The sequence below is a fragment of the Desmodus rotundus genome, chromosome X (genome assembly GCF_022682495.2).
Source record: "Desmodus rotundus isolate HL8 chromosome X, HLdesRot8A.1, whole genome shotgun sequence".
Taxonomy (NCBI): Eukaryota; Metazoa; Chordata; class Mammalia; order Chiroptera; family Phyllostomidae; genus Desmodus; species Desmodus rotundus.
In genome coordinates, this window is record NC_071400.1 from 88,607,426 (window position 1) to 88,635,118 (window position 27,693).

Sequence of the window (27,693 nt, forward strand, 5' to 3'; positions counted from 1 at the left end):
GATGGGGCAGAGCCAAAGGGCTTGCAGAGAGCAGCACTCTTATGGCAGAAATCATGAAATACTGTTCGGTACTGTGGCCCTTTGGGATATGGAATCAGCAGGACCTGGGGACCACTCTGACCTTCACTTGGCTGCCCGCATATCCTATAACTCTTTCCATACCAAACAGAAACAATCCCCCACTGCATGGGTGAGGACATGATATAACATACATTAATATCATGCTTTTCACCCTTTTCAGAGTGTGTTCATATATATCATTTCATGCAATTCTCATACTTCCAATCCAGTCTGCAACAGTGTAGGGTGAAGACTAACAGCACACAATTAGAAAAGCTGAGTTATACTCCCAGCCCTGCAATTTACCAGTTGTGTGGTCTTTGGCAAGTTACTTAGCCTCTCTGAGCTTCCATTTCCTCTTCTGTAAAGTGGACCCACAATGCCAAGCTTACAGCTACCCTGAAGGTTAGAGATAATACAGGGTGGGGCAAAAGTAGATTTCAGTTGTTCATGCAGAAAATAATACAATAATTAATAAATAATAATATAAAAATAAACTCTGTTTCACACACTCACCACTATAAGCCTATTTTTGTCCCACCCCATCTATGTTAAAATATCTGGCACAAGGTTTGGCACATTAATGGCTCTTAGTGAAGAACAGCGGGACAGGACAACTATAATCTCCATTTTATGGGAGTCCTTCATAGCATCAGTGGAAAGCTGGAAAACTGCTACCTGGATTACCACTACACAATTATTTGAGAACAATCTTTTGGGATTTAACTTATTCACTCCTTTTCCCCCCTCACCACTGCCACTGTCTAAATTTAGAGCCTCTCCATTCTTTTCTTACCAAACTCCTAACTGGTCCAAGTGCTTCAATCTACCCCTTCTACAAGCCATGATCTTTAAGAATAAAACTAAGGAAAAGAAATTTAAGTTTCTTGCCTCCCAAAGAAAACGATACTGAGTTCCCCATGGCCTATTCCTCAGCATGGCTTACAAGGCCCTCATCTACTCCTTCTTCCCCCCCGCCCAGCATTTGTGACCATATCAACATCTGTTTCTGGGTCATTCCCTGCTGGGTCCGTTGTCTTTGCAACAGCTAGTCCTTCTTCTAGCATTTCCTTTATGTCCCCACCTTCTTTGTCAAGAGAATTTCTTTTTCCTTTCAAAGCCCACTCAAACGTCACTTTCATGGAGAAGCCAATCTTGTCTCTCCCGGATTAATTATCCCTCCTCACTATTATAAAGGACACATGGACAAAAACCGGGGGGGATGGTGGGGGAGGGAGGTGGGTTCAGCTGGGGTGGGGGGGAGGGAAGGGGAGAAGAGGCATACAACTGTAATTGAATAACAATAAAAAAAAGAAAAAAAATTATCCTTCCTCTGTGGCTCCCAGGATGCACTGCACACCCTTCTGTTATACATTCATCATGACTTATAAATGAGCAATAACAAGTCTGTCTCTTCTAACTCCTCAAAAGCAAGGAGTCTTAATAGCTAAGATTTATTGAGTATCTACTGTAAACTAGTCTCTCTTCCAAGTACTTTATATACATTATCTTCTTTAATCTTCATGACAACTTTATAGGCTAATCACTATTATCTCCATTTTCAAAATAATTAAACTGGGGCTTAAAGATATTTAAGTAACTTGCCCAGAATTGCAAGTTATTAGCGGCCAAGCCAGGAATTAAAATCAAAGCCCACACTCTTAACCCCTGCACCATAAGATATTACATACCCGAGCACCGAACTCCGTACCTGGCAAGTTGTAACTTCTGTACTAGTTTATCTCTTGCTGTGTGATGAAGTATCCCAAAATATAGTGGCTCAAAACAATAAACATTTACTATCTCACAATTTCTCTGTGTCAGGAATTCAGAAACAGCTTACGGGGGAGGTGTATCTCAGAGTGTCTCATGAAGTTGCTGTCAAAATGTCAGCCTGGGCTGCATCATGGGAAGGCTCGACTGCACTGGAGGATCTGCTTCCCAGATGGCGCACTCAGCGGGTGCTGCTTATGGGCAGGAAGCGTCGGGTCTTTCACATGTGGAACCTTCCACCAGCTTCTTGAGTGCCCTCATGACATGGCTGCTGGCTTCCCGGAGTGATCAATCCAAGAGAGTAAGGCAGAAGCCACAGTGTCTTTTATGACCTAGCCTCAAAAGTCACACTCCGTCATTTCTACAGTATCCTACTGGTCACAGAGGTCAGCCTTATTCAGTGTGAGAGGGACTACACAGGGGTTGAACACCAGGAGCTGAGACTCCCTGGGGTCTGTATAAATATTAAGTGAATAATTGGAAAAAATTACTAAGGGTTGCTCTGAGTGTCAAGATTTCTTTTAGATAATGAGAAATGTGGAATTACGTGGCCATTTCAAATTTCCTTCCTTCCAGCTCCCAAACTATGGAAGACTATTCCCAAAAGGTCTCCCAATTCCAGCAGAGGCCACAGGTGAGTATTTGTTAACTTAGCTTCCGCTTTATGGTTTCAGGCAGAATCAACGAAGTATGAGAAATTCTCCCAGCTTGAAACACAGTTACTTCCTTAACAAAATAAATCTATATTTGATTTCAGGATTAATTTTAATTTTTAATTTTATTTATTTATTTTCAGAGAGAGGGGAAGGGAAGGAGAGAGGGAGAGAAACATCCATGTGTGGTTGCCTCTCACGTGCCTCCCACTGGGGACCTGGCCCGCAACCCAGGCATGTGCCCTGACTGGGAATCAAACTGCAGACCCTTTGGTTCATAGGCCCGCACTCAATCCACTGAGCCACACCAGCCAGGGCCAGAATTAATTTTATAGTTTGATGCTAACATAAGCCCAGCCTCTGGACAAAGGCTTATGTTCTTTAGCAGAATATCTGTCATTAAACTGAGGGACAGATACCACTGGTGTTAGCCCTTAGGCCTTACCTGTCTACAAGCCAAGGTTTTATTTGCTTAAAATAACTCCTTATATTATTTGAGGCATATGAAGATAAACTAAAATGAGGTACTTTGCAGATACACATTGATATTGAATATATAAAATGAGTTTTATTCTACACACCAACCCATGTTAGTAGAAATGAAAAGCAAATGTGAGCCGTTCACTCTTCCATCCTCCCACTTCTGGTACCACCACCTGATTCGATGCAAAGCAGTTTAAAAGCTGGGTCAGAACACTCATCAAGGGTCCCTGGGTCCCATCCTCTAATAAAAGTGTTCTACAACAGGGATTGGCAAACTGCAGCCCAAGTAAATAGTTTCAGTGGAACACAGCCATGCTCAGTTGTGTATAAATTGTCTACAGTGGCAAAGTTGAGATTTTTCAACAGAGACCACATGGCTCACAAAGACAAAACCAGGTACTACCTGGTCCTTCACAGAAAAGTTTGCTGATCGCTGGTCTATACCCCTGGAGGCTTGGCCTAGGTAACCTGTTATTAATGTAAAATATCAATGCATGCTATACGCTGTTCCAAATAATTTTATGGGGGGGAACGAGGGTGTCACTGTATATGTTGAGGTATTACATACATACAGTAAAGGCACAAATTTAAATGGCAGAATGCAATGTGTTTTTACATGTGTATCACCTGTGCAAGCACCTCCCAGATCAAGATAATGTTTCCTGTGCCCCTTCCCAGTCAATACTGCAACAAAAATAGCCATTGTTTTCTCTCCTACCACTTAAATCACAGATTCATTGGCTTGTTCCTGAACTTAATGAATGGAACTGTGCAATGTTTCACTGAGCATTAAGTCAGCAGCATTCTTACGTACTGTAGCATGGAGCCATTTGCTCTTTTTCATTGCTGTATAATAGTCAACAGTATGACTATAGCTATTTATTTACCTATTCTTCTGTTCATGCACATCAGGTTCTTCCCAGGTTTTTGCCATTATGAATAAAGCTGCTATGAACATTTGTGCACATGTCTCTTGGTGAGCATAAGGATTCATCATCAAAAAATGGAATTTCTGGGTCATAGGACATATCCACAAACTGTCAGACACTTTTCCAAATTGGTTGTGTTTCCCCAGCACACAAAAATAGTGTTCTAATTGATAAAAATATTTTGAGATCAAAAGTCCAAAATATCTCCTTCCCAATTTTTCATCTGTTGCTGTTTATTCTGTGACAGACTGGCTATCCCCGGGATTATGGACATTCCAGTTCTAGACACATGAACCCTAAGCTCGGCAGTGTTCTGACACTTTTCAAATTCCTCTCATTAAATCTTCACCCAAAACACTGTGGGCTAGGTAACCTCAACATGTAGCAGATGAGGAAAACAGGGGTCAGGAAGCAGAAACACCTTGACCAAGGACATACAACTAAATCAGTGGCACTCAAGGTCTGCAGCTGAGGCTCTCACGATTTCTGTACTAAAACTAGGTAGACCTGTTTTGCAGTTATCACTAAGATGGAGAAGCACAAGCTCAGGCACCAACATCCTCAGCTCCTTGTTTTCTTCTTTAACCACCTTATCAGTTCAAATATAATTCAATTCTGCAAGAGTTCCTGAGTATAATTCCACGTACAGCAGACTTAAGCCATTATTATTTCACTGCACTTTGTATCTGAGGACATTGTTATCCAGCTTGACAAGGGTAGAAAACTAGGGAAGTCTATCCACCCTGTAAAAAAATCTAACATTGAAAGATGGTCACAAGTCATAGAGTTTCACACAAAGCCATGGATTTGAAAGAAAAAAAAAACCCTTCTATTTTCTACTCAAGTCTCTACTGCATGCAGAAGCAGGCTTAAGTGGCATAAATCAGAAAATGATAATGGGAACTGAATGAAATTCTCATAAATCATGTTACTAAGTATAGTTACATCTTAGATGTGAAACCCAATTAAACAGATGGCCACATGCTGTCAGAATCAGCCCCTAATCAATAAAGATGTTCATTTTAGAAAATCACCTCAATTTTTCATTTCTTCAGTGAAGCAAATAGAAGGCAGTTGGGGGCTGGGGGAAGTCCCAGGAAACCCAGTGGGGAAATGTATAAGAAGGAACTCCACCTGTCTTAATTTGTAGTCCAGAAAAATCAGAAAGGAGAGAGAAAAAAAATCACCCAAAGGATTCCTTGTCATCTTGCCCAGGAATGTAATTTACAATGAGAGCAAGCACTGGTCATTAGGAAAATAGAAACAGCTTGAATCTCTTAATTAAAATATTGCTTCAAATTGTTCATCTCAAACCCCCTCTGCTCATGAGCTTTTGAGAAACCACTGGGCTACCCTGAAATGGCGACTTCTTTGGTAAACCTCTCATAGGATCAGCACTTCCCTGACAAGAAAAAGGTTGGACAGGGGTAAATCCTGGGGACGTAAGTATTATTAGACATACTTAAATCTCCAAAGGAGCAGTAGGCACTCACTGACACTGGAAAGTGAGTATGCAAACATTGGTGGAGAGACTATCTCAATGCCTTTTCTTGCATAAGAGCTGATTCACTAGATGGGTGAAAATGAAGTCTACCAATGCCAAGGTGATGAAAATGAGAGCTGATGCAAACACTTCTGTACTTTGGAAGACTAACTTTGGAAAACATTTAGTGATATCTGGTAAAGTTGAGTATTTGCATACCCTACAAGCCAGTAAATATAGCAGTGCTGTTCATAACAGCAATAACCTAGCGGGAGGGAAACATAGGTCTATCAACAGAAAAGGTTTGTAGAACAAGTAAGTAATCTGGGATACAGTCACATGATGGAATATTACATGGCAGTGAAAATGAAAAACTACTGTCACATGCTATATGAATGAGTCTTAGTAACATGTTGACTGAAAAAACACAGTTGCTTAAGATTGCATACAATATGCATATCATTCTTTTTATGCTAAAACATAAACAAAAAATAAACCATATGTTGTTTAGGGATACTTAAATGATTTAAAATTTATTTTAAAAAATAATGATATCAGGAATGTTCCAGTTCTTGGTTAGGTGGTAGATTTATAGGTGTATATGTATCATGTTTTCTTATACTTTATAACTTTATATGTTCTAGGATGTTACATATATTGTTTTGATGTACCAAATATTATGTAAAGCATTGTCTTTTAAAATAATACTATAAGAATTTTCTATCGCTCAATAGGTTATTCCAAGTAATATAATTCATATTATATAAATATAATTCATATTGTTATAGTGTTTATAATTGATATTCCTAATATCATCAGTTTCCATATGCAGTGAAGTTCTCAACTTGGAGTTAGATCAAAACATCATGTTGTACATTTTAAATACAGATAATTTTTATTTGTCAATTATATATCAATAAAGCTGGGGGGAGAAAGCAAATGGTATTTTCTTGATAATAATGAATATTTTTATAGTAAAGAGAGACATTCAAAATATTCAAAATATTTAACAACTGATTTCATTACACACATTAATGTAAAAATCAAAAATTACCACCATCTGCTTGTTTTCCTTCTGTTTACTACTCTCAGACCAGTCCTGCAGACTGCCATTCCCAAATGTGGCCACATGAGGGCAACTCGAAGGAGATGTGCCTGCTGGGACGCAGGGCTGTTCCGTCCAGATGAGGGCTAGCAAGGAGGAGGAGCTAGTGTGAGCAGGCAGGTCGCCTCACTGAGAAGGTGGCATTCGAGCAAGTATTTGAAGGAAGTGGGAGTGTGAACCTTGCAGACCACTTGGGGAAGCTGTCCCATGCCAAGAGAGCCCAGAGTATAAATGCCAGGTGGGAAAATTGTGTCATGCTCTAGGAACACGAAGGCTACTGTGGCTGAACAGAGGGGAGATAAAGGCAGCCTGGTAAGAGCCCTCTGGCCATTGCAAGTAATCTGGCTCTTACTCTGAATGAGATAGGATGCTGATAACAGGTTCTGAGCAAAGGAGGGAAATATGGTTGTAAAACATCTTAAAATGGCTGCAATATTATATTTAGAATAGACTGAAGGGGCATAAGGACACAAGCAGGGAGGCCAGTGAGAAAGCTACGACTTACAGGTATGGCGCGTGTGGTCAACCGTGGCAAGTCTTCATAAATTCCATCCCCCACACTCAACAGCACAGAGAGGTGCTTAATGCCATGAGATTAGATATTATTACCAAGTAAGGGAGTGAAGATGGAGACAAGGAAGGGTGCGAGGGTTGAGAGGAATGAGAAACTAGCAGGGGCTCAAGCAGGAGCGGCCGACCCTCTCCCTAACAGGTCACCGCCAACCTGAACTTGCTGTTTCTCATTCTCGTGTCTTCATACTTTTTACTACATATATAGAATTGTCCTGCATGCTTTTCAACCTTATTGATAGAATACCACACTTGATATTTATTTTCCCAAGTTGTTTCTTTCCCACATAATCTAATATTTGTGAGGCTCATCCATGTTAATGCGTGTCGCTCTAGGTCACTCACTGTTCACTGCTATGTGGCACTCCTTTCTGTGAACATGCCACATCTAATTCATTCTCCTGTGGAGGGACGCAGCTTATTCCCCTTTCCCCCTTATTATAAACAATATTGTTACGAGCATTCTCCCATAGGCCTCACTGTACAGGACTTCTCTAGGGCACTGGTTCTCAAACTATATTAAAGTTGCCTGGAGGGCTTAATAAAACAGACTTCTGAGCCCCCTGTGAAAAACAGGTCTAGGGTGCATTTCTGACAAGTTCCCCTGTGAGGCTGTTGCTGTTGGTCCCAGGACCACACTTTGAGAATCAGAGCACTAGAGCAGATGCCAAGAACACAAGTGATGGTCAGAGATACGCACGAGCATCTTCGGCTTTTCTAGGTGTTGCAATTGCTCTGCAAAGTAAGGGGACCAATTTACATTTTCACCATCAGTGAGTGCCTGCCTCAGGTGCCAACACTTGGTGCTATCAGATTTTTACTTTGTATCAATCTGATCTTCAATAATTTTAAACTTATCATGGCATTTATACTTACATGTGCCCAAAACATGTTAATCGAAGAAACTCAAGACAACATCCTAGGATTAATCAGAATATTTCCAAACTTTTCTTATATACAGATAGTCCCCTCAGGTCCTACAATCTGCCCAGTTACCTGTTTGTCTTTCCCATCAATCCTAAAAATAAACAAGATGGTATGGACAAAATCTGCAAGACCATTATGAGAGGAAAAATGGGAGCTTGCTTCTTTTCATGGCCAACTTCATTTTAGTTTTATTTATTGTAGTTTTCTTTTTACTCAATGGTGATACAAAGCTTTAAGAAACTTATAAGGTGAACGGAGTGAGGGAAACTGGGCATATGGGTATAGGAACAAACTTCCTTCACCAACATACCTGGTCATTTTGGGGGGTGAAATAAAGAATGCCCTACCCTGACTCACAGTCATGGGAAAGTTCCTTCCATTTTGTACCAGATTAACAAGGAGACAAGAAGCCAAGTACTCACGGATCTGGTTGGTGGATGCACTATAGAAGGCATTGACAGTCGTTGGATTTGTAAACCACCTGTAGCAAGAGAAAGAAGTATCACCAAGTGATCGTCATTATCCAGGCAGGAGGGCAGCAAAAACAAACAGAACGTGTTGGAATTTGTTAGCAAATAACCAGGGAACAATGGGGATATGGGGCACACGGGAAAATTATCACTTCAATTTAGGGCTATTGCTCTGCTCAATAAACAATCTCATCCTAAACTGAACATGGTTCAGTGAGAATATATTAACATGCCTGGTTATTCACTGTTACTAACTTAACAGAAAAAGTCGGTGCCAGTGCTTCTGAAACAGCTTTAATGAGAAATCCTAGACTCTAAAGGGCTCTCCCTGCAGATGGAAGCACAGCAACAAGCTGATGTTTGCCAGGCCCTATTTAATGGGTCCACGGGACAGCTCAGTTACTGCACTGCATAGCCTCTGATCTGTCCACATTAAAAGCTTTTGGACTAGTGTTAACACAGAGGTCCATGTAAAGAGAGATTGATAAAGTACAACCATGCTTCTCAGAGGATCTGCCTACTCTGGTAGAAAGTTTGCTTATTTAAGCACCAGAACAACTAATGACTTGCCCTGCCCCTATCACCAGCTATCTGGGTTATGTTGAAACAGTTGCCTACCTTCTTGGGGTTTGCTTTAGCTATGAAAATCAGGTATCGCCTTAGGAGATCTTGGGAGTACCTTCCAGCTATGAAGATTCTGCACTCTATTTTAAATGTGCTGTAGGTTAGTTAGATCAGGGCTCAGCACATTTTTTTTTCTGTGAGGAGTCAGATGGTAAACACTGGGTATTTTGCAGGCAATGAAGCAAAAATCAAGGATGTTACGTAGGTACCTCTATAGTGAGAGAAATTTTTCCACAAATTTTTAATAAAATTCAAAATATAACAATCAAGTACAATTTATCATAATACAGGCCTATTAATGAGAAGAATGGTATTCTTCGAGGGCAGGATAACATTTTGCTTAATTGGTGTTCAAAGTTAGCACTTCCAATCATCAAGTCAACTGCAAACATTTATCTGTAAAAATCATTCTTGACTCATGAGCCATACAAAAACAGACAGCAGGCAAGATGTAGCCCACAAGCCACAGTTTGCTGACGCCTGACTCAGATGGCTGAGAGCTTCAGCCATTGCCCTTTATGATTAAAGCCAAGCAATTTGTTTCAAACTTAATGGCTTAAAATAAACTTGTATAAATTCCTTTTCAGAACAATGACTTTACTAATTTTATGTTTACTATAGTAATAATTTGTCAGTAATATGAAACTAGCAGGAAACCCAAGTGTTGATCCTAGTTGGTCCACCCATACCTTCTCCCCACTTATAAAGTCTATGCATATGTCATTTTATTATTATTATTATTATTATTATTATTATTAGCTAACATTCATTGAGCACTTACTACGCCATAAGCACTTTCTATTCATAGGTTTTTCCCCATAGTAATTATAATAATTATTAGACCAGTTCACAGTGAGGACAAGGAGATTTAAAAGTATTATATACTTGCACAAAGTCTGGTCTGACTTCAGAGCAGTTTTCTTAAGTATTATATTATACTGGAGACATTACTGGACATCAAGAAAGAGAATGTCCCTTCTCTTGTCAAAACTGAAACCTATACTCATTTCCATAAGTGTATTTTTTTCTTCAACTTTAGGATTAATATTTCAATATATCTTAATGTTTAACACAAACTTACTGACTGGACTATTTTCCTGAGGGAATAAGTGGATGGGAAACTACATTTATCGACCTCATACTGCTACCTATAGTAGGTAGAATCATGGCTCCCAAAAGGACAGGCAGGTACTAATCCCTGGATCCTGTGACTGCAGATATAATTAAGTTGAAGAAGCTAAAAATAGGGAGGTTATCCCAGATTACGCAAGTGGGCCCATTCAAATCACATGAGTTCTTATGAGCAGAAAATCTTCTCTGACTGGAACCTGAGAGATGCAACACAGAAGGAGGAGGAAGTCAGAGAGATTCCAAGAGCGAGAAGGATTCCCCACACTGTTTCTGGCTCTGAGATGCAGGGTCATAGGCAAGGACCAGAGAGAAACTTCTTGAGGGAAGAGTGGCTCCCAGCTAACAGCCCACAAGGAAGGACAGACCTCAGTTCTGCAACCATAAGAAATTTGAGCTTGGAAGAGGATTCTTCCCAGAGCCTCCTGCTAAGAGTCCTGCCAGCTGACACCTTGATTTCAGCCTTGCAATATCTGGACCCGAGAAATGAGCCAAGCCAACCCACGCTTCCAACCTACAGAACTGCAAAATAATCCATTTGTCATTTTGAGTTGCTAAAGTTGTGGCAATTTATTATAAGAGTAACAGAAAACTAACACACTCCCCAAAGAACCAAGCATTTGTATGTCTGCTCTCTGGGTCAAGAGAGGGAGAATCCAGGTGTCTTTCAACTTGCCTTTCAATGACATTGGATTAAACATATGTACAAAAGATTATGTGTATTACTAGAGCTCATCCCTTCTCTTCCCATATCTCCCAACTCCACTCCCTTTTGCAAAGAATAAACTTTTAGAGCATTAGGGTAACAGTCATGCAAGAAAAATATTTTTTATATTACTTTTATTTATTTTTAGATAGAAGGGAAAGGAGGGAGAAGAGAAGGAGAGAAACATCACTGTGTGGCTGCCTCCTGTGCACCCCGCCCCCCACTGGGGACCTGGCCTGCAACCCAGGCATGGGCCCTGACTGGGAATTGAATCAGCGACCCTTTGGCTCACAGGCCGGTGCTCAATCCAGTGAGCCACATCAGCCAGGGTGCAAGAAAAATATTTCTAACTGCTGATGCACAAAGGTAGACAAAACAAATAAATCAACCAACCACATGGGGCCTCTGAAGCTTCGGCTTCAACATCTTATTTCAGACACATGACCTCACCTTTCCTGACCTCCTAGAGCTCTTGCTGATTCTAGGGCATGTTTGGAGTCTTCATTATACCCAGAGCTCATATTAAGTGGCTGTACCAGTAGATCCTACCAATTATGGATGCTATTATTTCTTCTTATTAATCAGTGCCTATCCCAAAGCATCCATTAAATATTATCACCCTGATTATACCCAAGTTTATTATATATTTATATGTATTATTTTTTTAATGCAAGAATGTACTTGTTTTAACCTGTTTGCAATTTTTTGTACACTCCTCCCATTAAGAGTTGGAATCTAAATTCCTTTCCTCTCAATTATGGGCTAGCCTCAGGGACTCACTACCAAAACACACAATGCAGTGAAAATGACACCACATGACCTCCAATGCTAGGTAGTTAAAGGCAATTCAAGCCCCACCCCACCCCCCCCCCCCCCGTGTGCCCACTCTCCCTCTCACTTTCTTAGAAAACTTGCTCTTTGAAGTTTCTTGCTCAATCAGCATGCTATAAAGAAGCCCAGTGCCCACAGAGAGCTACAGAAGGCCTTCCAGCGAACAGTCAGCATCAACCAGTCGACCTGAGAGAGGAAGCCTCCCACATGATTCCAGTCTCAGTCACTACCTGACTGAGACTACATGAAAGACCATGAGCAAGAACCACCCGGCTGAGCCTAGTGACCTGCAGGGCCACGAGAAAACAAACAATTACTGTGATTTAAACCCTCTAAATTTTAGGGTGGCTTGTTGTACAGCAGCAGATAACTGAAACACTGACAAGTTGCCTGCCCACAGGTTAAGTGCTAACCAATAGGTTGAATTTTCCCATAAAAATGTTTCATTTGCCCAACACAATGGTTTTAAAAGATACTGAACTGGAATGCATTTAAATGAGGTGTGCAATCACTAGTGCTCCACAGTCCTCTCCACCCCCTATCATTTACAGCCGCCTAGGTGGTACGCAGAGGATCACTCAATCTATTTAAATGAATGTATTGCTAGGTATACATCTGTTTGAATAAACAAGGAGTGTCACTAATGTGCTTTAAACTCTTACTGACTTTAGGATGTCCCTGCAGTTTATGTTTGGGGAAGGATAAGGAGGGAAGAGGTCTCATTTAATTTCAAATCCAAAAATACATGGAAATGAAATTATACTGCATAATGAGGTACATAAAAGGACTGTAATGCTAAAATACAGTAATCTAAAGGAAAAGACATTAGCACCCTGAGTTCTTTGGACCCTATAAAATAAATATACAACAAGTTTTACATTGTGCCTATCAACTCTTAAAGATAATCTAAGGAGTATGGAATAGAAAAATCATAGAGTATTTATTGCTTTATTTCTAATATCCTGTAGATCACAGGTGGCAAACACAAGGCCTGTGGGCCCAATCCAGCCCAGCACCTTGTTTCTCCCTGGCAGCAGCGCCCAGCTCTCGTGTAACTGTAAAGGAGTAGTTACATGTATACAGTCCTAACATTACATTCGGCCCTTTGAAGGCAACTGCGAGGCTGATGGGGCCCCCAGTGAAAATGAGTTTGATGCTCCTGCTGTAGATTATATCCTTTCCATTCCATATTATAGATAATGCCTTTGCAAATAAAAATTCTTGGCAGGACCATAATTTATATAGACATTTGATGTATTTTTACTTATTTTTTTCAGAAGAGGGAGAAAGAAAATCTAGTCATGTTTGGTCACAGTGCAGTGAGAGTGAGTTAATGGGGAAGCTAGTTTAAAATCCTTTCTGTCAAAGAAAGGGTATTCTGAGGGAAAGAAATTACTTTTGACTCAAGCTGAGAAATGAAGTAAATCCTCTACTTTTAAGCAAGCTGATGAAGTCACAATTCTGAGAACCAACCCTAAATATGTACCTTCAGGGATGACCATCCAATTAATTTCATTCTTGCTGACATTTATCACCACATTAGAAACTTCTTAATGCACATTAGTGTAGCAAAACATGGATTCCATGAGAATGAAAAATAAAGGGTATTTATCTCCTACATTCACAAAAAAGCAAACTGTTATTTCAGGGCTTTGTAGAAAGATAATCATGATGTGCTATACTAAGTGAACTAGTGTCGTGGAGACACTCCAGAATCAGTCCCACTCGATTAACTCCTGAATTTTCAGACCCAAAAGATGTCAATTGAAGACAGTGGGTATCATGAAGTTAAAATTACCTACCATGCCTGAAGAGAACCAGCCCCCAATTTTTTTTTAGAAAATTAGCTATCATACCACTTTACCGTGTAAAAAGGACCTTAAATTTCTTAATGCTGCTTTCCCTCAAATAGACATGTAGTCAGAAAAAAACAAGAATTACTAGCATTGTACTGATTTTCAATCCTGGAAACTTCCAGAAACATTAACCAATTTAATGTCCTTCTGAAAGAGGTATGTGTTTTCAATGACAGAATAAAACCATGCAAATCAGTTTTCCTAAGCCCACAAAGTCAGCCAGCATTTTTCCAAGGGAAGAATAAAAAAATTAGAACTAGTCAAGGCTGTTAGATTCTAACAGCCCATCCATATTTTAGGATGATGTTAAAGATGACACATTTAGGAGTTTTTCAATTAGCAACCCCAGCTTTGCTACACACCCAAATGAATAATGTCATTTTGAAACTGAAAACTTAACTTGGCACCATCTCCAACATGGAGGGATCCCTGAGAAGACCCAGAAATTTCACAGAAATACTGGTAAGAGCTTTGAATTTTCCACAAGTTGCAAAAAGAAAAAGAAAAGAATTTAAACTGAAGTATCGTAGATCTGAAAGGGCAGGATGATATTCATAGATCCGTGACTATCATAGTACATGTAGGTGCTCATTGGGATATTGGCAAGCATTTGCTGAAGTCATTGGATGGGAGAAGCTAGGTTTAGAACCTTGAATGTAAAATTGCTACTGAATAATTTAGGTTGGGAATGAAGTAGGAGAGACGGACTAATAGATACTGTGATGAGAAGAGACAACCAAGGACAGTGGAGCAGATGCCTTTAAAGCAGTTATCTCTCATTTCCAAAGAAGCTCTAAAGGCTTCTGCTTTCTTCCTTTGGGCTTTTGATTGGAGTCGGGAATGGGTAAGGGAGTGATTCAGCTTAGGCCTACTCCTTAAGTCAAGCACTTTAAACTAATTGTGTGGATGTGTGTTGTAGAAAGGTTTGAAGGGCAGAAGGCAGGAATGGCTACATGGGAATCATGCCTAAGAGAGAGAGGTGGTAATCACAGTTTAAGCCAAGGGAGGGTGTGGGAGCTAGAGTGTCCAGAGGCCAGGATAGAGCAGGGAGTTGGAAAGAAGAGTAACAAGAGACCCAGAGGGTATAAAAAGAGCCAGCCAAAGATATAAAGGCCAGAATATCAGCCAAGTTTAGTAAAAGTGGGCCATGAAAAAAACCGTGGGCATGGAAGCCAGACTTCCAGCTATGATGGTATGAAAAGGTCCATAAATCCTTTCAACAAAAATCAAGTACAAAACTCAACAAAGTTATCAACAAACAACAATTTTAGGGCTCTGGGAATAGATCAAAGGCAAACAACAAATAAAAACAAAAGGGTTTAATTTTGAAAAACTGCTAGAGCTGGAAGAAAGCAGAATAGGAGTCTATAGCCTTCTAGCCTGGGACTGCTCCCATCCCTCCCAGGTCGGTCAGTGAGAACTTAGTTTTATTAGCATAGAGCTGGCTGGAAAATCAGCAGCTTTTGCTGCCACAGGGGGTGGACTCAATTGGGAGTAGAAGTGAACACCTGCAGCTTTGTCAGCTAAAAGTGGAGAACTTGTTAAAAAAAAAAAAAAAAAAAACAATGAGGAAAACCCACAGCTCTGCTAGCCTGAAATTATAGTTCCCATTGGGGAGAGCAAAGGCCCAGCCAGAAAATTTAAAAGGGAGATCCTGGAACAAAAAGAGTCATAGAAGGGTGAGATAAGCTCACCACACATCCCTGGATGGCTACAAAACCAGACACATGTACAGGGGACACCAGAGAGAGCAGGCTGAGAAGTGAAATCCAAGGCTGACTGAGAACTGGTTGTGACTTTGAATGCCCTCCCATCCCCCTCACAGAGCAACTGGCAGAGGGTAAAAGCCCTACATGCTAGAAGCGTTTGAGCACAAGCTCTGTCCTGATTCCCTGAGCACTATGCAGATACAGGGACAAACTCTAGGAATTGAGGCTAAAAACTAAAAATAAGAATTTTAAACATGAGCAGAGACATTCATGGCTGCATACTATAGGGGAGACAGATTCTGCAGTATAAGTCCAGGAACATTACTTTTTAAAAAGCCTCAGAAAAATAAATCAGAACCCACAGTTTCTATAATGCTTTACCTAAAATATCATTATCAACAAAAGAAAAAATTAAGCTATGCAAAGAAAAACAAAGTATAAAACAAAAAAAAGCAAGCAATAAAACCTGACTCTGAATGAGCCCACAGGTCGGCTTTAGTGGACAAAAACCTGAAAGCAGTCATCATAAATCAGCTCCAAGAATTAAAATAAACTATATTAAAAGAATTAATAGAAAATACGATGACAATGATTCAACAAATAAAGAATCACAACAGAGACAAAAAAAAACTATAAAAAATATCCAAATGCAAATTCTATAGTGGAAAATTCCAATAATCAAAAGGAAAAATTTATTACATGGGTCAGCAGCAAATTTGAGAATGCACAAGAAAGAATCTGTGAAAGTGAAGACGGGTCAACAGAATCATCCAATCTGGAGAAGAGAAAGATAAAAACCCTAGAGAAGTGGGCCACAGCAGAACAGAGTCCAAAGTACCAGCAAGCAAGAACAAAAAATAATCTAAACTGAAGCTGAAGAATTTCTCAACTGTAAGCCTCTTATTCATTTGTGAAATGGGGACAATAAATACCACCCAGACCTCACAGCACTGACAAGAGGATAAAATGAATTAAAACATGTAGAGCACTTCCAGGCACACTATAAAGGTACAGTAACTGTTAGCTGCCTTCATCACCATCATCACACACATCTTGCTAGGGAAAAATCACGGCTGGCCTGGCCCCAAAAGTACCTGAGAAAACTTTCTTATCTGTAGGAAAAGTTCCTACAGGCAAATAAATCATAACTACTATTGGAGGAAAACAATAGCGCTAACATTTCTTTAACACTCATTACCTTCATAAATATCATCTAGTTACTTAAAATTATACAATTACTTCTATATGTGTAATCGTACTTAAAAAAAAAATATCTGTTCCTTTTAAAGATCTTCAAAAGTCTCTACCTGAGTGTGACATTCTAGAGAAAATATGTATGTACACACACACACACACATACACACACATATCAAGATCTAGAGACGATTTGAACACTGGCATCTGACTAAGCCTTCTTTTCATAAGTGTTGATGCTAGGAGTGAGGGAGCCATAATTAAATTGAACAGCTGACTCGTATAATATCAGAAATAAGAGTTGCCAAAACATAACACAGATTTTGCCAAACAGGATAACTGGCAAGCCGGCTACTCTGACTTGAGGGGAATTACAACGTTTGATCTAAAGAGAATCCACTTCCCACCAACATATTTATCTCTTTCATGTTTTTTTTTTTACTCACTCTGTTTTTGGAACAGCTTTTCTCAGCCAGAAGAAATCAGACTGTGCTAAATACTTGCGGGTTTGCAGGACGTTGCCAAAGTAGTCCGATTCTGAAAACTTGATCTGAATAAAACAAACCACAATGGTCATTGTTCTAAGTGCAGATAAGAGACAGCTCTGAAAAAAGACTTCAGCGCACAAATGAGCAAACACAGAAGCCATACTCCTCACAGCATCTCTCAGCCCTCATCGGCCAGCCGAGTATTCACACAGCCATGAAATTTAATCTCAGTGATTTTCTTTTAAAGGAAAATGGAGACAACTGTACTTGAACAACAATAAAAAAAGAGTAATCAAATTCTTATTAGTTGTAAATTTTGTAAAGTTAAACCATGATACTCTTTTAGAAGTAAAAATTAAGATACAGCAAATGAATATATAGGAAACCCAAGGGATCACAGTACAGATAAGAATGCGTATTATACAACTTGACCATTATAGACTTGACAGCAGCCTATTTGTTAGCCAATGTGTGCCTTGGGTTTATCTGTTCCCTAACATATGGTGGGTACTTATTATGTCTGTCAAGTAACTTTTGTTAGTGATTCATCTTAACACTCTTTCCAGGGGGCCAGGCCAAAATACAAAGAAAGGAGTTAAGTAACTAAAAGCACAGGTAGCAAGGTAGGAATGAAAATATCAATTCCTCGCATCCTTGGTGTTTCACTTGGTCAACACATTATGAAGATAAGACTTTAAACTGTCCCTCCCTCAATCCTCTTATGGGGTAGCTGATAGATAAATTGTGCTATAATCACATAATGGAACCAGTTTAAACAAATGGTCTGTACGCATGAACATAAAATAACCTCAGAAGCAATGCTAAGTAAGACAAGTGTATGTTTGAGAGAATTTAAAGTTGCATAACATGTAAAACAATGTCATATGTTGTTTATAGAGAAGTACCTATGTAGCAAAAGCATAAAGAAATGCAGAGGCATAGTAAACACTGAATTCAAAATAGTGTTTATACCTAGGGAAAGAGATAGGCAGAAAGGAAGGACATTAGGTAAATGACGATTACACAAAGAATTTCCAATGTATTTGTTTTATTAATTTAAAACATGTGTGTGCATGTATAAAGCTAAAATAGCAGTATGTTTAATATTTGTTAAAGCTATTCATTCAAAATACGATTTTACAGACTTTCACAATGTTTGAGATTCTTCATAATAAAAAGAAATCTTACCATCAACTGTATTTTAAGATGTTTATACTGGGGCTCAGAAGAAACAGAGTAAGCTCCTTGTTTTAGAAAGCAATCTCATCTAGCAATCCCAACGCATTCCGGAATCGTCTAGTATAAAAAATGTGTCCACTGTTCAACCCTTAGCTTTCTCAGTTTGGTTCCCAAGATAGCTTTGCCAAAACTCTCAGAATATGATTGTGACTGATAGAAAATTCTGATATGTTCTTGGGTTCAGACGCTTTCCGTGAAGTTCTCCCAAAGGAACTGCCTTCAAAAATATTAATTTTCTGTATTATCAGTGGGGTCAGTTGTTACTTTTAGAAGTCTGCTATTCATGAAATTATCCTGTTCATGTGAGAATAAAAATCTTGTTATTCAGATTGTTCTACAGAGATATCAAGTGAAAAACCATCCACAAATTTCCTAAAGAAGAACAGTCCTGTGTCTAAAAATTCTTTAAATATAAGGTCCTATCACAGCCATAATAACCATGAGAAGCAAAACTCAGAGGTAAGTAATTACCATTTGCCAACAGCTTATCATCTGTGTTTAGAAGAACAATTTAAAAACTGTTTTATTAAACTGAGAATATTTGCAATTTCCTAGCTTAGTTTAGTTGATGTATTCCATTTATTTAATGTAAGTCACAGGTGATAGGGGACACATTTTTCCTGTGAGACAGGTTAAGTGTGTGGGTAGAAAGGGCCAGCCACAGTTATTACCCTATGATAGATGGGACACAGTGTTACAGTAATTATGCAACTTGGCGAAGCTATATGGTCCAAGCCATTAGGTTCCTATTCAATGTTATTTTCATTGGTCCTAATAAGTAAAGCAGCGATTAACAGAAAGAGTACAGGGAAAGAGGAGGAGGTAAGAATTACAGTGAGAGGAGAAGCAGTGACTAAATAAATCATGGTACAATTTACTGAACACACGCAGTAGTTAACATAATGGTAATGAAGGCTGCAGAAGACAAGGACAAAATAATACGTTAACTAAAGAGATCGGTATACAAAATTATACATAAGCATCAATTACAGCTATAAAAAATTTAAAAAATACACTAAAACAGATGTATTTTTATGTTTGAGTACCAATATTATGGGTGCTGTCTCATTCCTTTTCTCTATATCCCAAAGTTCCACTATGCGATAATAGTTTGAGAATTCCAAATACTGAACAGGCCCTTGAGTGAGAAAAAACTATGAAAGTCAGAAATCACCGGTAAAGTTCCACTTGTAGAGACAGCCACAAGAATAAATGCACATGAATATTTTAAAACCGCTTGTAATCTTCAAAATATGTTTAAACTCTGCAAGGGACAATAGATGCCTCAAAAGCCTCTTGTCCTTTCAGTTACTGGTGAAAATCGAGGTCAACTTGGTAATGACTTTTAATCAGTTCCATCTCCTGACTTTTCAATTGAGTGACCTTTGGAAAATTAATTGGGGCTCTTCTGTCATTTCCTAGGAATAGCTGTCCAAATCATAAAATTTAGGGGAATCTGAATTTCTCACCAAATACCACAGACTAAATAGGATAATAAAGCTATTACCCCACCAAAGGTGAAGAACACGTAATAAGGGCAGAACATGGAAGTGTGCTCAGCAACTCTGTAGAATCACTAAGTATGTGTTCATTCATAACTATATATGCCAATAGGAAGTAGAGATTCTAGAATACTTTTTGTTTATGTTAAATCCATATAAACATATATCCCAATATATATAAGAAAGATTTTACATTAGGCACACAAAAAACTTTCTGAATACATAAGGGATCCAGATTTTGTATTTACATTTTCCATTATGTAAACAGCAAAGTAATATGCAAGATTGTTTTGTTTAGGTGGCATTGCCCATAAGTAGTGTGTGTGTGTATAACACCTACATTCAAACTGCTTAACAACCTATACACATGGGACACTGCGGAAGATGCAGTTCCCACAGCAGCCACATAAGGGTAAGGTAGCAGTGGTTAGCATATCAGCCAGAACTAGATGGAACCAGATTACCTGTCGCCACCTGTAGGGGTAGAGGGAAGTCTTGGTTTGCTCTGGCCGGTGGAACACTCTAGAAGAAGGCCAGTGTGTGGGAGTTATAATGGAGGGCTGGCTGTAAGGCTGGTGGGCACTGCCCTCCAGTGCCTACTCTTGGCTCTCCAGAGCCACGGTGGCCAGCCATCACTTGGCAGAGCTGAGGGCAATTTTGTTTTGTTTTGTTTTGTTTTGACTACATAGTACAGAAGTACTTCTGTGTTTTAACAACCTGTCTTTATGGAGCATTCCACATAATGTTACCTCATTCATGCACAGTGGCATTAGCACTTTTAAACACACATAAAACACACAATGCATATAAATATTGATATATATATATATATATCCCCTCTTTCTCACACCCACACACACATACACACACACGAGTGCTCCACTGGCCAGAGCAGAGCAAGACCCATAACGCAGAATATTACATTGATTCACGTAATATCTATATATTTGCATACACACACTGATATGTATGTATATTTGTATCATTCACTACAAACATTGATTTTTCTCTGAAAAATTATCCATATCCAATTCTCCTAAGTAAATGGAGGTCAGCTGTGTTTCTGATTTTAGTCCCTACTCCAATTTTCCACTGGCTTTCACAAGAATGGGTGGAGTGCCTAATGGTGCCCCGTATTTACCTATTGTCTCTCGGATGCATGCCCAGCCTTTTACCCTGTCCTGTAATGCTGGGGCTGGGCACGGGAAACTCTGTTTCTCAGGCTCCATTGCCATTTGGCTCCCTGCCACCAGGAGGGACTGGGGCAAATCAGCAGGTGGCAGGAAGGGAAAGAATGCTGTGTTTGATCTCTGTCATTCTTGCTCTCTTTCCTCTTTCTTCTTCTGACAATGACTCAGAAAGAATCTTCACCCCCTCCTCCACAACCCCAGTTGGAGTGGCAGTTACCCCTCTGTTCTCCTAAATGATGGTACCGCCACCTTCTCCCTTCTGTACCCCTAGACGCAGGGGTGATGGTAGCTTCCTGAAGTTATTAATGTCTGGTTTACCTCACCTTCCCGATTTTTGCCTTCCAACCTATTTCCTGTATTAAATTACCTCTCTGAAATGCCTAGTGTGCTTCTGGATTCCTTGCTGACACAGCAATCTTTCCAAGTTGGTATCGTACCGCTCTTAAAGTCTATTCCCACCAAGGATCAATGGAAGAACACTTAATAAGGGAAAGTGGACTGACCCCTACTTTTTTAGGCTAATTAGTAGGCATTTCCTTTCTTGCTCTTGTCAAAGACTACGGAAAGATTATTATTCAGAAACACTTTTTGAGGTACTTCAATTTACCTTGTCTTCCTCAAAGAGGGGAAAAAACAAATTTTCTCTAATTCTTTACATTTGCCTCTCAGTTCTTTTCCATTTGCTCTTATCTGCACATAGTCTCAACTTAAGTTTTCAACCTTTCTCTTTGACCTTCATACGATCCATTACCTAATCTCTATCCTCTTCCCTTCAGCGTTTGTACCTGCTAAATCATATCTTTACCTGTGTCAAATAAACTAAGCTGTTTTTCATTTCTAAAAGCCTCTACGTGCTCAGAGCGTGTACAACCAGACACATCTTGTAGGCCCGACAGTAGTCCTTATCTACATGTTTCTCAGAACTGAAAATACGGCCCCATTGTGTACCCGCAATACTTGAGTCCTTTTGCTATTAACCTCAGTGACACTATTACTATCACATCAAGCACCCTTTACCTATTCTCAGGTTGGGTTGTATTCATTTTCTTTATCGGTTTCCAAATACAACTGTATTTTTATTTCCTGTATTCGAAATGTTTTGTACCGTCTATTTTTTACGGTGTTAGAAACTCTCGGGCGTAACTGCCTGCTTTGGCAATGAGTCACACGAAAGCCCTTTCTCTGCAAGCGCGCTTAAAAATCTCAGCGTCTAATGGGTTCCGTTCAGGCCCCGCAGAAATGAGGGAACAGACCCAACACTGCATCCTGTTTGGCAGCTGGTTTCTTTTCACAAGAGGTACTGCATTCAGTGAGTCTTTCAATTTGGGACACTGACTTTAAACAGTAGCACACTGCCAACAAAACCTGATGAACTAAATATTGTGAATGAGCTCTGAATGCTATCTTATTTGATTACAGCTTGAGACTGTTCTATTTGCACAGTCTTTTTAAGTCAATTTGAGGCACCTGGATACTAGATGAGTTAATTCATAATGATTTTTCCTAACCAAAATAATTTACTATCATAAATGCAAATTGAAGATATCTAACTCTTATATTGTGCTTAGTGTGGATGAGGATCAGCTCTAAATACTTTACATATGTTAATTTATCTGATCCCCACAGCAGCCTTATAAGGGAGGGATTATTATTATCTCCATTCTAACATGAGGAAACTGAGGCACAGAGATCCTAGATCACACAGCTAGTAAACAGTAGACCGCTACATCAAACTGGCTCTCAAATGTTGTTATCTGGACCCTTGACTTGGAATATTTGCCAATCCCATGGAACTGTACAGGTTCTCTTGCTAAGTAAGGTATTTTGTGCCCTGGTGATGCTCTTCCTAGCAGCCACAGTTCTCATACTGATCCACATTTACAGGGAGCCTACATATACACCAGACATCATGTTAGGTGCTTTTACGTTTATATAATCTCACTTAATCAACCCAACCACACTAAGACTTGGTTATTATTATCTCCAGTATCCAGATAACCAAAGGGAAGTTAAATGAAGTAATGTAACCTGCACAAAACCAAACAACCAGTAAGTGGAAGAGGCAAAAATCCTCTGCTCTTAACCACTTGACAATATCATCTCCCTTCTCCTCCTCTCACTTCCAACCAGATCTAGGCAAGCAGTTCCCACCAATTCTTCAAACTCACTCCCCTGTCGCTGCAGCGAGGCTGCCTGACAAGGACCCTGCTGAACCCCTTCTCAGATCATAGGCCAAGCTTCCTAGGTCCTGACTTCATTCAGTCCTGGCTCTGACACTCTGTGGACTCAGGAAATCACTTAACTTCTTTGAGTCTCTACTTCCTTTTCTGCAAAATGGGGCTAAAGGCCGTCTAACTTCAGAGGATCACTGTGGGGCTTAAAAAATAACATGTGCATGTGTCAAATGCATCAGTATCTTTAATTATCATGATAGTGAGATTTTTCATTATCAAAACAATGTATAATAAGATGGGCTGTCTGAGCTTTGGGATACTGTGAAGCATAATTATCTTTCTGCATAGCAACCAGATCAATACTTTAGAAGGCCATATCTTGGAGGCTAATGGGAAACTTCCTAATTAAAGCCTTTTCTCACTTTTGAATAATTTTGTAAAACTCTGATATTCATCTACAAAGCTGGGATTGCTTTCAGATATGCAACTTGTCAAACCTCAATTTCAGGAAAGAGCTACACCTCAGGACCATTGTTATTAAAAGAATTGAACAACAACAACAAAAAAACCCTACTTTTTCAAGAAAATCCAGTGAGTGGTAAAAACAGGGGTTTGTGAGGAATCAAAGTTCTTTACCAGAATTATTTATAGAAAAGGAAAGAACAGTGGTTGTGATTAGAAAAGCCTGTGATGAATATATCTACTAGAAAATGTAAGTCCCAAAATACTGGAATAAAAAAGAATCATTATTGTTCCTCCATCACTAACTTACTGCAAATATGGAGTTCAAATCACAATAAATTATAGAGTCATATGTATATGCACTTAATTTGCAAAAACACTCATAAAGTTTAATGAAGTTAACTGCCAGCTAGCAGATTTACTACAAGTCATTTAATATGAATGAAGCACATAAAGATTGTTTAACAACAAAGATCATATATTCACCATTAGAACATGCCCACTAATTGTAAAATACCCGATTTGCCTAATTCTTTCCTTTACGATGAAATTAGGCCAAATCCAAGTCCATTTGCTTTATGGTACCCACTCAGCTATACATTCCTTCTGACACTTCCTTTATTTTGAATCTGCTCTAAATCTTGTGATATGCCTGGCATATTGAGGCTCATATCTAGCCAAGGAATGAATCAAAAGTTGGTGCTTTCTGGCACCACCAGGTTTAATTGCTTGGACTTGGGTTAGTTGAAAGGCATGAGGCCAGTAAAACTTGCCAGAAAAAAAAACCACAGTAAATTTAGCACTTACTGCTTTGAGGTCTTCATTAACATGAGTATCATTCATTATAAACTCAGGGTAGCCAACTTTTGCCAAAACAGCTCTTGCCTATACAAAGGAAAAAGAAAAATGATGTCAGAGTTTCAGCACTTAAATCATTAATAATCACAGGATGCAGGAATGCAATGTTCATCTGAAAACTCCATTTACTAAATATCTACCACATGCAACCCACTGTGAAGGGCAAAAAAAAATAAGTTAGTCGCTGCTCTAGATTTCATTTTATAGATAACAGAGAACTAAGTATTTTTAGTAGGAGTAACATGAGAAGAGTCACCCTTCAGCAAGATTATCCATGCAACATTGTGAAGGATGAAAGACTGGATGTTTGATAACCATACTAATTATTCCCTGTGTTTTGCAGCATATAGGGAACGGATTTTGAAAATCATCTTAGGTACATACAGGGAACAGGGACTGGCAAACTATGGCCCCTGGGCCAAATCTTGTCTCCCTCCATATCTGTTTTTATAAATAAAGTTTCATTGTGACACTGCCATGCCCACTCATTTACATGTAATCTATGGTGGCTTTTGCACCGCAACGATGTTGTTGACTAGCTGGAACAGAAACCCCATGGCCCACAAAACCTCAAATATTTACTACCTGCCCTTTATAGAAAAGGTTTCCCAACCCTTGCAATTCCAAGTGAAAATTTTTCTCTCATTGTTGGGGTTTTCCGCAGGTCCCCTGGGATCCCTTTAATCACGTCTGTACACCCCTCCCCAGCATCTATGTTGTTTTTCTTTTCTAATAACCAGCACCTGAGACTCTTTGAAGGCCCCTGCAAGTTTATCTGCATCCAAAACCACCCCGAGGCCAGCAGCCCTCAGCCAATAACTAACTGTGCAGGAGAATGAAAGTATGGCAGCTCCTTTGCCACAATTCAGGACAAACTGTGAGGTGTGATCGGCACTCCAGAGTTCCACACTGGACCAGGGTGTTTGAGACTTCCCTTCAAATTTCACCCTTACCAGTCTCTCGCCCTTCCCTGTCTGGCATTCCCCATTCCCTTGCTGGTTTCTCTTGGGAGCACTTGCTGAATAAATCATAAATCACTTACACAAGAATCCACATCTCTAGCTTTGTCTCCAGAAGACCCAACATAAGATTCCAAGCAACCCCAAACACGCTGGTTTAATCCGGCACACTGCTCTTGGTATTGAGTTTTTTCCTTTACTCCCTTTCAATTTTCCACACTCAAGAAATAAACAGAATAATGTAGTATGTTTTCCTTATCTTCTTTGAGATAATTTAATTATTAAATATCAGCAGAAACCTGAAACTCAAGACTCAGGGGATTTTACAAGTGCCATAGGACCCAGTCATAATGGTTTTGCTGTTCCAGAGACTGAAATATAGCACAGATCAAATTCAGCCTTCAAAACCCCGTGAGTTGAAAGCCTGATGTCACCTGGGTACCAGATAACTGGAGGTTACAACTCTCCCCTCAACGCCAAGCAATACATCATGTCTACGATTTACCTTGTTCCAAATTGTTTTTATTATTATCCTCATTGTGTTTAATGCCTCACTGTATTTTATCAGCTCTTCATAAGTCACAGGCATAAGTACAGCAAATAAAGAGCTCCAGACAGTTTCCCCCAAAATAAAAACATATACAAGCTGAGTCATCCACAATTATTTTCTGAACACTGATCTCTCCAGAGCATGCTGGTGAATTATGCATTGTTTTACAAACGTCACACTCTGGGACCCCCGCTGCATTATGGAGCTTCACAGAATATATTATCTTCTGCACTAGATATGCAGGTCATTGAATCCTTTGTTATTATTTATTTAGCAACAGTATGACTTGAAGAGAGCCAGAACACAGACACAAATAAGCCTTATTCATCTCCCAAATACACATAGGTGGAATAAGGTAATGATACTAGTAGCAACATTGCCAACACCTCAATAGAGTACTCTTCTTCCCAAAATGTGCTGAATAAATGCCTTTATTCAAATTCAAATGCTCCTTCTGCCTGACAGTCTGTTGTCAATACCACACCATCCCACTCCACCCATTCTCCATTCTTCCCTGAGAAGCTTCACAACTGCATCTCTCAAAAGTCATGGGCATGGCTCCAGGTTAGACTCTGCCAATGAGAAGCACTAGCAGGAGATTCAAAAGGTAGAAGAGGAGATGCCATTTATTCATTCGCTGTTGGTAGCCATAGACAGGCACAAGGGCATCTGTAGACAGCAGATACAAAACTTTGCCAGAAGCTTCCAGACATTCTCCTGACAAGGCCCCTTCTGTGTGAGGGCAACAGAGATCATTGGCAGACTCTGCCTTCACTCCTCAGCCTTCCCAATGGTTGCATAAGCCTCCGATTCCCCGTATTACACATATCCCTGCTTGATATACTTAGAAGGGGATCCCTTCTGCTGAATAAACTCTAACGGATATACCATTGAAGGCAAATACTGATCACATCACTTTTTCAAAATTCTTACCCAAGGATATGTTTATTAATATGAGAGAGTGAGAGAGAGAGAGAGAGGGAGAGAGAGAGAGAGAAAGGAGGGGGGAAAAGAGACAGGGAGGGAGGGAGGAAGAGACAGACACAGCAGTGTGAGAGACAAATATCCACTGGCCTCCTGTACGTGCCCTGACCTGCTATCGAACCTGCAACCTAGGCATGTGCTCTGACCAGGAATCCAACCCGCAGCATTTTGGTGTACAGGACAATGCTCCAACCAACTGAGCCACTTGGACAGGGCTGATCACATAACTTTTTAATTGTTTTTTCAAAATAAAAGAAATGAAGCACCAATGTGGTTTGATGAATGGTAAAGTATTAGTGAGGTGGGCCTGAAATCAATGATCTCATGGGCTACATGGAGAAGAAGATAAGGCAAGTCCCACTGCAAATACTGAGAGAACAGTGGTATAAACAGACAGTAGGCTGCATATTATGTCCTGCAAAAACTATTTCCTACGCTGCTTGTGGTTAATCAAAAACTCCCAAGTTTTCCTTAACCAGAGCTTGCATTTCCGTCCCTTATTCACACAAACCTCTGGAAAGAGGCTGCTCAGGACAACTGCCTATTGTCCACCCAATATCCATCCCCTTTTCTTCCCCTACTATCAGACCCAAATTCTGCTCCAGGTGACAATGGACCCAACAAAAAATTGCTGTATCATCCAGATTCCTTTGCAGCTACAGTTGACTTTGGGATGAGATTCTGGCCAATGACATACAACAAAGTCCTTGTTCCTTCCAAGAATCCATTTTAAAATAGGACAGACTTGGCTGGCATATGCTTTCTGCCTTTAGACCAGTTTCTCTT

The 27,693-nt window shown here is 39.7% G+C and overlaps 1 protein-coding gene across 2 annotated transcripts in view; it reads right to left on the minus strand.

The window, feature by feature from the left end:
* Positions 1-27,693, minus strand: part of PHEX (phosphate regulating endopeptidase X-linked) — a 169,103-nt gene that overhangs the window by 40,114 nt on the left and 101,296 nt on the right. For both annotated transcript variants that reach the window (XM_024569898.2, XM_045203239.2), the window contains exons 13-15: positions 24,364-24,441; positions 16,948-17,051; positions 8,406-8,464 (exon numbers count right to left, since the gene is read on the minus strand). In XM_024569898.2, coding sequence (XP_024425666.2) covers positions 8,406-8,464; positions 16,948-17,051; positions 24,364-24,441 — 241 coding nt within the window. The remainder of the gene's footprint in view (positions 1-8,405; positions 8,465-16,947; positions 17,052-24,363; positions 24,442-27,693) is intronic.